The sequence below is a fragment of the Colias philodice genome, chromosome 22 (genome assembly GCF_061535455.1).
Source record: "Colias philodice isolate Cphi_HAF_F1 chromosome 22, ilColPhil1 Martin Lab GWU primary, whole genome shotgun sequence".
In the NCBI taxonomy this organism is placed as follows: Eukaryota; Metazoa; Arthropoda; class Insecta; order Lepidoptera; family Pieridae; genus Colias; species Colias philodice.
Genome location: NC_143107.1, coordinates 1,704,336 through 1,717,308, shown reverse-complemented (window position 1 = coordinate 1,717,308; position 12,973 = coordinate 1,704,336). Strand labels below are relative to the sequence as shown.

At 32.6% G+C, this 12,973-nt stretch overlaps 1 protein-coding gene and 1 long non-coding RNA gene across 2 annotated transcripts in view; one reads left to right on the top strand and one right to left on the bottom strand.

Annotated features, from left to right (window-relative positions):
- LOC149478303 (uncharacterized) overlaps positions 1 to 540 on the top strand; it is a 242,386-nt gene extending 241,846 nt beyond the window's left edge. The window contains exon 2 of the long non-coding RNA XR_016317446.1: positions 7 to 540. This is a non-coding gene — a long non-coding RNA (uncharacterized LOC149478303). The remainder of the gene's footprint in view (positions 1 to 6) is intronic.
- An 808-nt stretch (positions 541 to 1,348) lies between these two features.
- The window catches only part of LOC149478301 (multiple PDZ domain protein-like), a 142,228-nt gene continuing 130,603 nt past the window's right edge, over positions 1,349 to 12,973 (bottom strand). Inside the window, exons 31-39 of the mRNA XM_089709463.1 lie at positions 11,068 to 11,167; positions 9,955 to 10,014; positions 9,115 to 9,239; positions 8,261 to 8,422; positions 6,717 to 6,854; positions 5,118 to 5,406; positions 4,363 to 5,045; positions 3,433 to 4,128; positions 1,349 to 3,082 (exon numbers count right to left, since the gene is read on the bottom strand). Of these exons, the coding sequence (XP_089565589.1) occupies positions 5,236 to 5,406; positions 6,717 to 6,854; positions 8,261 to 8,422; positions 9,115 to 9,239; positions 9,955 to 10,014; positions 11,068 to 11,167 (756 nt within the window). The 3' untranslated portion in view covers positions 1,349 to 3,082; positions 3,433 to 4,128; positions 4,363 to 5,045; positions 5,118 to 5,235. The remainder of the gene's footprint in view (positions 3,083 to 3,432; positions 4,129 to 4,362; positions 5,046 to 5,117; positions 5,407 to 6,716; positions 6,855 to 8,260; positions 8,423 to 9,114; positions 9,240 to 9,954; positions 10,015 to 11,067; positions 11,168 to 12,973) is intronic.

Here is a 12,973-nt window from a genome sequence, read left to right as displayed (position 1 = left end):
TGTCAGTAATTTAAAGTTGGACTAAACACGAAAGTTTTACAGTATTTTTCATTAGACATGTATTTGACTGGCGTAAATTGTGATTTTCAAATATGTTTCAACATTTCTGTTATAATTTTAATATATTATTTATGTGTTACCATGAAATAATGTGATACGATTAAAACAATCTCTTTTTTCGCTAAAGAGTTTATTGTCTTTGTGCTTCTTTAATTCTAATGAAATTTAATTCATTTAAATACTACAAATAATTTGCTCTTAGGTTTTTCTTATGACATATTATTTCTATAAAAATGTGTACTTATTCCGACTTAAACAGTATTGTATTGCTCAAATACCATGTGATTATTAAATAAGAAAAATAAGATAATATTGTATATCTTCATAGTTGTAATTTCTAGTCATGTTATAATCGGTATTAAAATAGATTAACGACTTCTGTAAAAATTGACATAATAATGTAAGAGTTAAGTGTATATTTAAAATTGTTAAACACAGATCTGTTATGAATTGTGGTGAAATAAAAGTATTTTTAATTTATCAATGGGTATTTTTATTTATTACTTAGTTACTTCCCATTCATAGGCAACCTAACCGTGCAATAACGCAAACTGAGAGTGTCATATTTTTCCAGTCGCTTTAATGTATAATATCTATAAAATATAAATATGTAGCTATAAAAAATATAAAAGCTGTGCTCCGCGGTTTCATCCGCATTGTTCCGCTCCTGTTGGTCTTAGCGTCACACGCGAAAAGTAGCGCGCTGCGCTTTTTTGAATGTTATTTCAATGAAGTCAATGTCGATAATAGTTTGACAATGAAAAATGCGCCACACTGCACTTCGCCATATTTGCGCCGGCTCTAAAACTAGTTCATCCTATCCTATCCTTCTAACAAATATTATGCGAAAGTTTGTGAGGATGTGTGTGTGTTTGTTACTCTTTCACGCAAATGTAGTTGCGTTACAATGAAATGATTACAATGAAATTTAGCACACATATAGAGTTTATCTCGGAAATCCCACGGGAATGGCTACTAGGCGGGTAGTCTTTGCATACCTAATTTTCTTGCAAACTGTACCTATATCCTTATGTTTGTGCAATAGAATTAAAAATGAATTGACTATCAAAGTATGAATAGACATTACATTACAAGAATAGAACCTCAGATAAGTCTCGGTATGTGTGTTTACAATGTGTGTGTGCAAATGATTGGTTCAAAAGTGAACTTTCTAATAAAGTACCTAGCTGAGAAATTTGCAGTTTTAATTAATATTCTATGATAATTTTTTACCAAGCTTAGGTTTCTTAATAGTTCATGATGGAGGGTTCAAAATAAAAGACACATGTAAAAAAGCGGATAATTTATTACGAACTATTTCATACATTTTATTTTGGTACATAATTCAATTGTGACACGTTACAATCGCTGATGTCAATTCACTAGAAAAATCGAATCCTATAAGCTACTAATTATTATCGATACTTAATGTACTTATGCTACTTATATTAAACATACTCAAAAGTATAAATAAATCTTTCGGGTGTTAATCGAATAATTTATGACAAAAATACAAATAATTTTAACATAGCTTCAAATATATGTTCACTATTAGTGCAAAATAAATGTATTGTATATTAAAAAAAAAAGTAATTTTTTTTTAAATTACAAAGTTTTTTGACTGTCAAATTAGGTTTTATAAGCCGATTGTTCTACAAAGATATCTAAAACTATATAGGTAGTCTACAATTTGGCGATTGAATTCTTATGTCAATCGTATATTCACTTTGAAGCGAACGTAACTAAAGTATCTATAATATTAATCTATTCGATAACAATGTTTTTACAATTTACAATAATTTAGAATAATGCTACGCGTTGAATCACTGCATTACGAATAACGCATAATAGTATCTACTGTAGTGAAATTTGACTTATAAATTAGTTTTTTTATCACGCCAGTGTGTAAGGCCTTGACAGTTTTAAAAACATTAATTAAGGATCAGGTATAGTATAAAAAAGTTATTTTTGAAGTGAAACTTCTTTATCGGGGTTGGAAAAAAATTTAGTGTAACATTTTTTCGTTACGCGTGACATTTTTCCGTTACGCGCCATCTTTTTCCCCTACCACGCGTGATTTGACGTAATTTCTGTAAAGTTGCATATATGTAGTAAATTATTTTTTTTTTAATAAAGTCATAAAGAAGTTTCACTTCTTACGTGTGTACACTAGTACACGCACACATTTTTTTAATAAAATTATTCTGTTTAAACAGTCATCAAAATACGATTGAGTTTTACCTGCTCTAAGAATTATGTAATTCTGAGACCTCCACTATAATTTTTTCTTTATATTCTTGAAAAAAAAAAAACAACATAGTACATTTTTTATTAAGGTGAAATTTTATTTTGAACGTAAGCAGGTAATAACTAACAAAACAATATTTGATGACTGTTGTCTTTTAATAAAATAAAAACAAAGAAAATAAGACATTCTGCGAAAAATTCATGTTTGGCTTACATTTGCATTTTGAATTGTTTAATAATCATCATCCTATGCAAAATAATGTAGTCGAAAATAATAAAGAATGTAATATTTTTTTTAGGTGATTATTTTTTCTATAATGTACTTCTAAATTGCATAAAATTCCATAACAACATTTTTAACATTATTGGCGTATTTATTTTGCATTTATTTTTTACATATTATCCAACTAAATCTAAACTAATATATAAAGCCTAAACTATTATTAAAATACTATGAAATTAGGTTCAGACTAGAGTTTTTAAGCATATTTAAAATCTATATTTTGCAATTCTCGATTGGCAAGTTAGTGCTTGCTATATATTTTTTGTAATTTTTTGTCCACGTTAGTATAAAATTGCACTAATTCAACTAATATATTTATATATCAAAATTGCTTCAACACTTTATAAATGATTTAAAATATTTTTATAATTAACTACTCCACAGTATGTCTAAAACAATACTGAAAATGAACTACAAACAAAGGGTTTTGCCGGCCTAAAATTATTTTATCTTAAACTTAAAACAGATCATCATTAATAAACAATACTGAAACTCAGGGGCGTAGCTACCGCCGTATCTGCCGTATCAATTATACGGGGCCCCCAACGTGCGTAAGCAAAAATTACTAAAAACTTCCCTATTTTTTTTTTCAGAAATGACAAAAGTAAAAAAAAAAACAATTTTCTGGCCTCCTGTGTGTAGATATATATGTATATATATATTTAATTTGAATTGTTTGTAAAAATTTTGGAATGTGACAGATAGATAATTATGATGAATAAATATTTCTTTTAATTTTATGCAAAAATTTTTTTTTGTGAGAAATCTTTACCCTTCCTAAGGGCCCCCAAACAAATTTTTATACGGGGTCCCGCCAAGGCACGCTACGCTTCTGCTGAAACTTACATATTTTCTTTTAATATTCCTTTTATAATATTATTTTTTAGTTCCAAAATAGACCGAGTTATGTTTGAATAAACGTACATTTTTAAAAGAAATCAAGCCAAAGTGTGCTCTTAATAAAGTTAAATAACATTTCTTAAAATGAATAATTAAATAATAATCGTGCTGTGAATACAAATTATAATTATTACAAGTTTGATATTTTTAATATAACATAATATAAGATAAATAAATGCTCAATAAATACAATATTTTATGGAAATTTGGATAAACATAGTAATTTATGATACATTACAATTTACATGTTAATTGATCACTTTGAAAATAAGAGACAAGAAGTGAAATCATTGGTTTTCATTTAATATTGGAAAATGTGGACTGATAATACAATGAAATCAATAGGTACGTCATAATAAATATAATATTATGGTTTATTAAGACACGTTCAAATTAATTACAATATTTGTAACACAAAATTAATGAGAAAAAAAAGAACAAATAATAATGCTTGTAAAACTATTCAAAGATTATTACATTACAACATAACAATGTACTTTCGAAAATTTGAAGCTATATAAAATAAAACAAAAACAAAAAATACAATTCAATGGCCTTGTTTTTACAAACAATTTAATGTAGCTATGAAGTTGGTGTACTAACCTTGCGAAATTAGAAATTTCTAAACTAAAATGTATCTGTTTAAAGCGCGTCACACACGGTGAAGATACTATAATATTTTATAATCAGCGTTCTGACCAACATTTTTCTTTTTGTCATTGCGTACTAAGACCCCTGTAGAACCGCCATCCTGTTACAAATGACCCGAAATTTTGTGGGTCATTTGTAACAGGATGGCGGTTCTACAGGGGTAATATAAAATATTACAGTATCTTAAAATAAAATATTATAGTATCTTCACCGTGTGTGACGCACTTAAAGTGGGTAAAAAGGTCTTGACAACAATCACGAAATTTCAGCAAGGGGAGGTAGCGGCAAAACTATACACGTGTTTTTTTGCAACAAAGTTGACACGCATTTATAAATTTGTAAAAAAATAATTTGAAAAATACATGAGTATACAATATTGGATAGTCACAGATTGTGTAATGTGTTAATTTCGTAATTTCTTTCTTTTTGTAAACTATCACATAATCAACAACCAACTCCAAAGCTATTCATTACAACAGACAAATCATACAATATCCAAAACGAATCCTATAATGCCGGTTTCACTTGCTCATAAAACACGTTAGGTATTCCACATTTTAACTGACAGTAAAGCTAAACAGAGCTGTGAAATTGACAATTTCTATTATTATAATATGTCATATTTTAGAACTTTTTAACCTGTGAAACCATTCTAACCAATCCATGAAAACGATTTAAGAGCGGCCGTATACGGGCAGCTTGAGCAGTCGGTCGTTGACTGCTCGAGCTGTCGCTACAAACCGCGCAGTTGACGGCTCGAAGCAGTCGTGACGGCTCGAGCAGTCCGTGTTCGGCAGTTAGTGAATAGACATTCATTCACTAACTGCCGAACACGGACTGCTGTTCATTCATTCATTCATCCATTCATAGTTCACCGCGCGGTCGCGGCTTCAAGCGGTCTCAACTGCTTGAAGCGGTCCATGTATGTACGGCCGTGAATGTCTATAGTTCACCGCGCGGCTTCAAGCCGTTGAACTCAACTGCTTGAAGCGGTGAATGTCTATAGTTCACCGCGCGGTCGTGGCTTCAAGTCGTCGAACTCAACTGCTTGAAGCAGTCCGTGTACGGCCGCCCCAACATCTGAAACCACTCACCTAGCCCTTAATCTTGAACCGTTTGACTTTAATATTGACCTTATTGCTAGCGAGTTTGAGCGCCTGAGCGGCCTGTACCGCGTCGGCGGCGGTGACGTCACGCCCGTCCACCGCGCACAGCCAGTCGCCGCGCTGCAGCCGCCCGTCCACCTCCGCGGGGGAACCGGGGAGCTGAAAGGAATTTGTTAATTTGTATTATTTATAAGACTTGAAATAACAAGATTGAAAACTTCTTTAGCGACGTTGGGTATAAAATCTTAAACTCGCGTCAGGACACGTGGCCTGATCGAAAAAGCGTAAGACGGATGTTTTTTTTTAACCCTTATATTCCATGCGTAAGACGGATACCATTCCAAAATATCAAACATGCTGCACGTTAATAATCAAGTTTTCACTTCTGCCGGCACTCCCGGAGTGTAACCCGTCTTTTTTTTATTATATTTCATACAAAAAACAAAAACTTGATATAGCAAAAGGCCATTATTGCAATTTAAATTGTTTATTGCTTTACAAAAAAATACACAAAATAAAGAAAATAATAACAACAAAAGACGGCATATTGCTAAACAGCTCTACGGTAACCTTGAAAACAAAAGAAAATAAAACAGTGTGGTGAGCAAAAATTGGGCAATCATTGAAAAACATTGATAAATGTACAAAATAAACATAATAGAAAATAATTTGGAAAATCCAAAAGTGCACGCCTCATAATTTTTTTTTAATAAATATTTATTAATTATTATTTTTGTTTATTTAATAACAATTAAACCACATCGAATCAGACCCTGAAAAATGAAAGGGTTCTATTCCTGAGCATACTCAAGCGTAAGAGAAAAAAAAAGACTCGATTAGTAAAGTATTTCGGTCGCTATCGTGTTAACAAGAAAAAGGATCCGCACATACAGACACACGGACGTCCAAGACAGAACTTTTTTAAACTGTTTTTTAACTAGTTTAAATAACAAAAATGACATCAAAAATATCATGAACGTTAAAAATAGAGTTTTTTCTTAATATGTGTGTATATGTATTATCTTACAAGTGCAATGTATGATACATAAAGACATTTTAAGTTTGAAAAATCAGATGTTTTGCGCGAAGTGACAGTAGTACCCACCTCAACGCTTCGCTTATGAGGCGTGCAATTGTTATTTGTATAATAATATGGTATAGATTAAAAACTGATCGCACAATTGACCATACACAATAAGTATCGAAAAATAAATATATTGATAATGTACAATTTCGTGTAGTAGTCGCGCATTTGGAGGACCATAAATATAAATTCAGAGCATTTTCGTAAAGTAGACACGCATGAAGAATATATCGATGGTTAAATAAAAATTCAATACATTTTCAATACAACGACTTCACATCACTCGGTTGTGTTTCATGTTAATCTATGTATGTATATCTTTTCTATATGTATAATACTGCTATACATAATGGTAAAGAAACAATTTAATAAATTCCAATCTCACCAGTTCTCCCAAATAAACTCCAGTACCGGTGACAGGCTGAACACACGCAAGTCCGAGCGCTCGACCCGCTTTCTTTGTTAACTCCACTTCTATCTCGTCGTACGCGATCGGTTCTGGCCGGTGGATGTTCATTTTTAACTGGAAAATTAGAAATTGGAAGTTTATAGAAACATGTATAAATTAGGCATTGAAATACAACAAAACAGAATGTAACTTAAAAATATACCTTAACTTTTATGTATCATTACTTATAAGGAGATATTTCTATAATTATATTGAACTGTATAACCAATATTCAAACATCAGTCTCTGTTATCTAGACTGTTAAATTGAAACGTGGTAGTATATTTTGTTGAATATAATACATTTCTTTGCTTTTTCAGATATGCTACCCGTAGCAGATTAGGTCGATGTAATTTATCTACTACTTGGCGTATAGAAAGTAATATTATGCTTTGATTGGAATTTTAGTGTTTTAAGATGGACGTTAAACAAATTTATCGCAGTCTCCCCTTTAGAGCCCCCGCAGACCACAGACTTTTTATCGGCCGATAGTTTAGTCGGGTTGGCCTGCTAGTACGCACACCGAGCCAACTAAACAGTTCAGTCGGTTATGAGTGCGCAAACTATCCAACAGTCTGCCGACTATTTGCTAGTTTCTAACCAACTGTTGAAAAGAGTGGTCGCACCGCACAATGAAAATTAATAAAACATTGTATAGAATTGTTATTATTGCTCTCATACACCGGAGGAGGAAAATTAAAAAGAGAGCCCGAGAGTATTGGGTGCATCCTATCTTTAGTGATAGATTAAAATGGAAAATTTTACACTATGCATTCCAAATTACTCCATTACCCGAAAAAATTTTCGCCTTTTATCGAATGAGCATAACTAGCTTCAACCAACTTGTCAAATACAGAGTACCTACTCTTTTAAGTCTTTCTTATAAAGTGGAGGGCGTTTTTCGACTTCCTCGATCAAAGTTACGATCGAAAATTCCGAAATAAGCGACTGAGAATTGAGCGACGCCATTTTACAAAACACGCGCGGTTGACCATTCGCTGTCAAAGCTCGGAGCGAACTGAACTATTGGCCTAGTCGGCCGACTAAAAAATCGTCGTGTTTGCGCGTGTGGTAGGGAGCCAATACTGATTATACAGTCGGCCGATAGTTTGCCGACAGTATAGTTTGAATTGAATCGGGAAGCCCATCAAACTTGTTTATCGGCCGATACCTAATCGTCATAGTGTGCGCATTTGCTTACATCTGCGTACTGATTAAGAGCCCGACCAAACTATCTGCCGATAAAAAGTCTGTGGTCTGCGGGGGCTCTTACAATTGCAATTGCAAAAATTACCAACTTTTTGTACGTTAACTCATTTGCCAAAACCAATATTATTGTACATTAACTCATTATTATTTATACCTTTTTTGTAACGGGGAGAAAATCTTCGAAAGATGCTCTCTTTTGGGGAGAAATTAGAGCATGTGGGATTCAATTCACTGATATTTATACCTATTAATTAATTTCTAAAATTTCTTACCTTAGGAGCTTTCTGCTTTATAGACAAACATATTCTTTCATACGCCATTTCCTTAGTAATAGTAATTCCGTTGCAATCCTTGATTTGATCGCCGGGTTTCAAACGGCCATCTTTGGCGATACAGCCGTTTTTATATATGTCTAAAATAACCGCTGCTGGACCCTGGAAATTGTGAAATATGTTTTGAAACTTATGTAGGTGGGGCTGATAATTCTTTGATAGAAATAACATCATAAGTACATCTGTAAGTACATATTATATAGAATAGACAGAATATGAGAGCTACCTACTAGCTACTCGTTACAGTTCAATGCAATATAATAATAATTAGAATTGTTCAAATGCATAGCTTTAAAATAATTAATAGCTTTAGAATTTCAAATTATTCGTCCATCTTCAATTTTTTACAGTTTTATAGATCTATCTGAATCCAATTAGAAATTATTGATCTAATCTTATCTTTAGTTTAGATGCGATACACAGATTGATATTTTTTATATTTTTATATTAGACTAGTGGTCCGCCCCGGCTTCGCCCGTGGTACATATTTCGCAATAAAAGGTAGCCTATGTCCTTTCTCGGGTATCAAAATATCTCCATACCAAATTTCATGCAAATTGGTTCAGTAGTTTAGGCGTGATTGAGTAACAGATAGACAGACAGAGTTACTTTCGCATTTATAATATTAGTATGGATTATCTTACTCGGTAATGATGGTAGCTTTGTATTATAAAATAATTAAAAAAATGTTCAGTAGTTCCCGAGACTATACAATATAAAATATATATACAACTCCACTGTTATTGTAATAGAATCACCATCTATACTATAATTTAAGTATAAATCAAACTCACACTTAGTAAAGTATCACTGCCTCCGACCAATAAAATGCCGAGCACTTCGTTGTTAGAATTAATCTCAATGACCGTGTCTTGGTTCGGTCGCGGCTGAGCAGTCGCGGGGTCGGCTGGCGGTTCCGCTGAAAATTATATTATTTAAGTTATTTAGGTGGTTTTACATACAAATTTAATATACTAGCTTTCCGCCCGCGTATTCAAAGAAAAACCCGCATAGTTCCCGTTCCCGTGGGATTTCCGGGATAAAATCTTATAATTATGTTAATCCAAGTTACCCTCTATATGTGTGATAAATTTCATTGTAATCGGTTCAGTAGTATTTGCGTGAAAGAGTAACAAACATACACGTACACATCCATCCTCACAAACTTTCGCATTTATAATATTACTAGCTTTCCGCCCGTGGAATATTAGTAGGATAGGATTATTATTAGTAGGAAGGATAAGATTAGTACTATAATAATAAGTACTTATTCTGTAACGCCAGAATACAGATATTATTATTTAGATAAGTCGCTAGGGCAGTTTATATAATTTATTTAGGGACTAAGGAACATTAAAAAATATTATTTTACTCAATATACTTGTAATGTTCTTGGGACAAGACCGGAATATTTTACATTTTTATTTTCTTAGTTTTAGGTATTTTGGACCTATAAGACTATAGAGTATCTGGAGTTATCAATAAGTATGATATGATTTACATGTTCTTAATACAATTGACATTTTTGAGGTAATATATAATAATAGAAAGAGAGGGATATAACCTTATTTAAACATTGTTTCACAATTATACTTACGTCACAGAATACATAATAGTAGCTAAACGCTACTTACGTTTCGCTGGTGAAGGAGCTGGTTTTGGCGTCCCACTAGGCGTTTGACTGCCGCTTACTCCTAAAAATTATGAGAAAATATTGTTCCAGTTTTTATTTAAAGATAAGTAAAGAGCTATGAGTAAATTTGGCGTCGCGTCGTGATGAACTTTCGCGGCCAGTGATGAAAGTTGGATATTTTAAAAGAGCAATATATATTGTGAGTAAAAGTTATTATGGACACAAATCTCGAAACGTATTAGAAACAGAGATATTTGGTTTTGTATTTTTCTTAACCATACACTACAATTAGATTTCCCAGCAAACACGATTTATTTATTAAAGCTTAATAAAATAAGATTTATTTCGCATTTATTATCTCAAGAATGAGACAGGATTCAAAGGCCAAAAGTTATCGAATAACGACTTCACATTTAAACGTTATAAAACTTTATCAGTTTAAAATCTTTCGCTATCACATCTTAAAATCAGATAACGAACCGTTTTGCCTTCGAAGGTAATAAAAATAGCTGCATTTATAATATTTAGTGACTATATTTTTCACAAAAATAGACTCTTAATGTTGATTTCCTTCAAATCTTCGAAAAGTTCAAGTTCAAAACTATAAATATTACTAGAGTTATTTTTAACTATATATAGCATTTTACTTTCTATTTTGATATTTATTTGAGTTTACCTACTAGCTACTACGTCAAGCAAAACATAATTAAATGAAATATTATAATGGTTAATAGAAACACATAATATTACCTATATTATTTACTATTTCTCTCATTAATGATTTTATAAACATTTCATAATTACAAAATTGTAATAAGTTTCATACAAGCGATTCATTGATGAGATGAAACTTCTCTGGGCGTGTTGAGAGTAAAATTTCAAGGGCGCGTCATGTCAATACCGTCACGTCATGTAGTAAGGCGACGATTTGGTATCTTTGAATCTTGCCAAAGAAGTTTCATTTCTGCCACGTGTGCTCGACACACACGCTTTTTTCAGTATCGAGTGAGATGTAAAAATGGTAATTTTTTATGATCATAATAAATATAAATTTCTTCCTTACTTGATTTATTTAGATGTAAATTAAATAGCCAATACACTAATCTAAACTAACCTGACGTACCAGACTCATCTGCCTTATCAGAGTCCTTCATGTTGGGACTGCATACTGTTAATATCACCACTCCCTCTGTCTGTTTCAGTTTTGCTGCCGCCTGGAAATACATTGTTATACAGGGTGTCCCAAAAAGTAGTGATGAACGGAAGCTGGGAGGTAGAGGACCTAAAGGGCTATCCGAATCACCCCCATGTATGTTATGCGATTTTTCGTATTTTCGGAGTTATGACGTTTTTTTCAATTTTTCACATATCGCCGAGTACGGTGATATTTTCACTCATGGTGACGTCAATTATTGCGGAAGGTGCTTGATTTTTTTTGTGTGCTAAGCTGAAAGATAGGCCAATTCAGTATGGTAACATTTACTATCGTTAGATCTTTGAATGGAATAAAAAAAAGAATTAAAATGCCAAGAAAGATAAAATTACCCAGTATGTTCTCCACTTCAAGGGCCCGTAAAAAAATAAAATCACATAAAAAAAGTTTTCCATTTGGCTTTTAAAAACTTGCTCTATCTATCAGGTAGCTACCCTGAAAATTTCATTTTATTATTCAGAAGGCTTCAATCGAAAAATTGAAATCTAAATGAGGTAAGTGCAAAAATTGAATTAACATGATGATTAATAAAAACAAATTAAAACCAATAACAAGGTGTTTAATTACAAGAAATTTTTAAAATGACCCCGCTATTGCTCAGTGCAAGTGCGACATCACCGTAAAAAGTTGTCTTTTAAATGTCTGAATGCCCTTTTATCATTTTTAATGGTTTCTTCTGCTACTATGAATTTCCAGGTTATTTCGTTCAAATTGTGGCAGTCTCTCGTCTTTGTAGTATCCCCACGGAAAAAAATCAATAGGGTTTATGTCCGGGGACCGTCGAGGCCAGGCTAAAGGGCAAAGATACCCTGAAAGATGGATTGGTCGTTGCAGCCTGCGCATGCGCTGGTGACGCCTGCCTTAAAGCCTGGCCTGCACGGTCCCTCGACCTAAACCCCATTGATTTGTTTCAATGGGGATACTAAAAAGACCTCGGCTACTTGAGAGAATGCTACAATTTGGACGAAATAACCCGGAAATTCATAGTAGCAGAAGAAACCATTAAAAATGATAAAAGGGCATTCAGACATTTAAAAGACAACTTTTTACGGTGATGTCGCACTTGCATTGAGTAACAGCGGGGTTATTTTAAAAATTTCTGGTAATTAAACACCTATTTATGGGTTTTAATTTGGTTTTAATGATCATCATGTTAATAAAATTTTTGCACTTACCACATTTAGATTTCAATTTTTCGATTGAAGCCTTCTGAATAATAAAATGAAATTTTTAGGGTAGCTACCTGATAGATAGAGCGAGTTTTTAAAAGCCAAATGGAAAACTTTTTTTATGTGATTTTATTTTTTTATGGGCCCTTGAAGTTGTGAACATACTGGGTAATTTTATCTTTCTTGGCATTTAATTCTTTTTTTATTCCATTCGAAGATCTAACGATAGTAAATGTTACCATACTGAATTGGCCTATCTTTCAGCTTACCACACAAAAAAAAATCAAGCATCTAGCGCAATAAGTCACGTCACCATAAATAAAAATCTCATCGTACTCAGCGATAGATGAAAAATTGAAAAAAATGTCATAACTCCGAAAATACGAAAAATCGCATAACATACATGGGGGTGATTCGGATAGCTCTCTAGGTCCTCTACCTCCCAGCTTCCGTTCATCACTACTTTTTGGGACACCCTGTATATTTTTTTAATTAATGAATATTTACCATGTTTTTGCTGCCGTTATAAATTTTGGAAAAACTTGCATAGTCTTAGTAATAAATTCTTATGTTAATTGTAACAAAGGACGGATGAATGTCTCCTACAACACAGGTTTTTTTCCTAGCATAGCAGACAT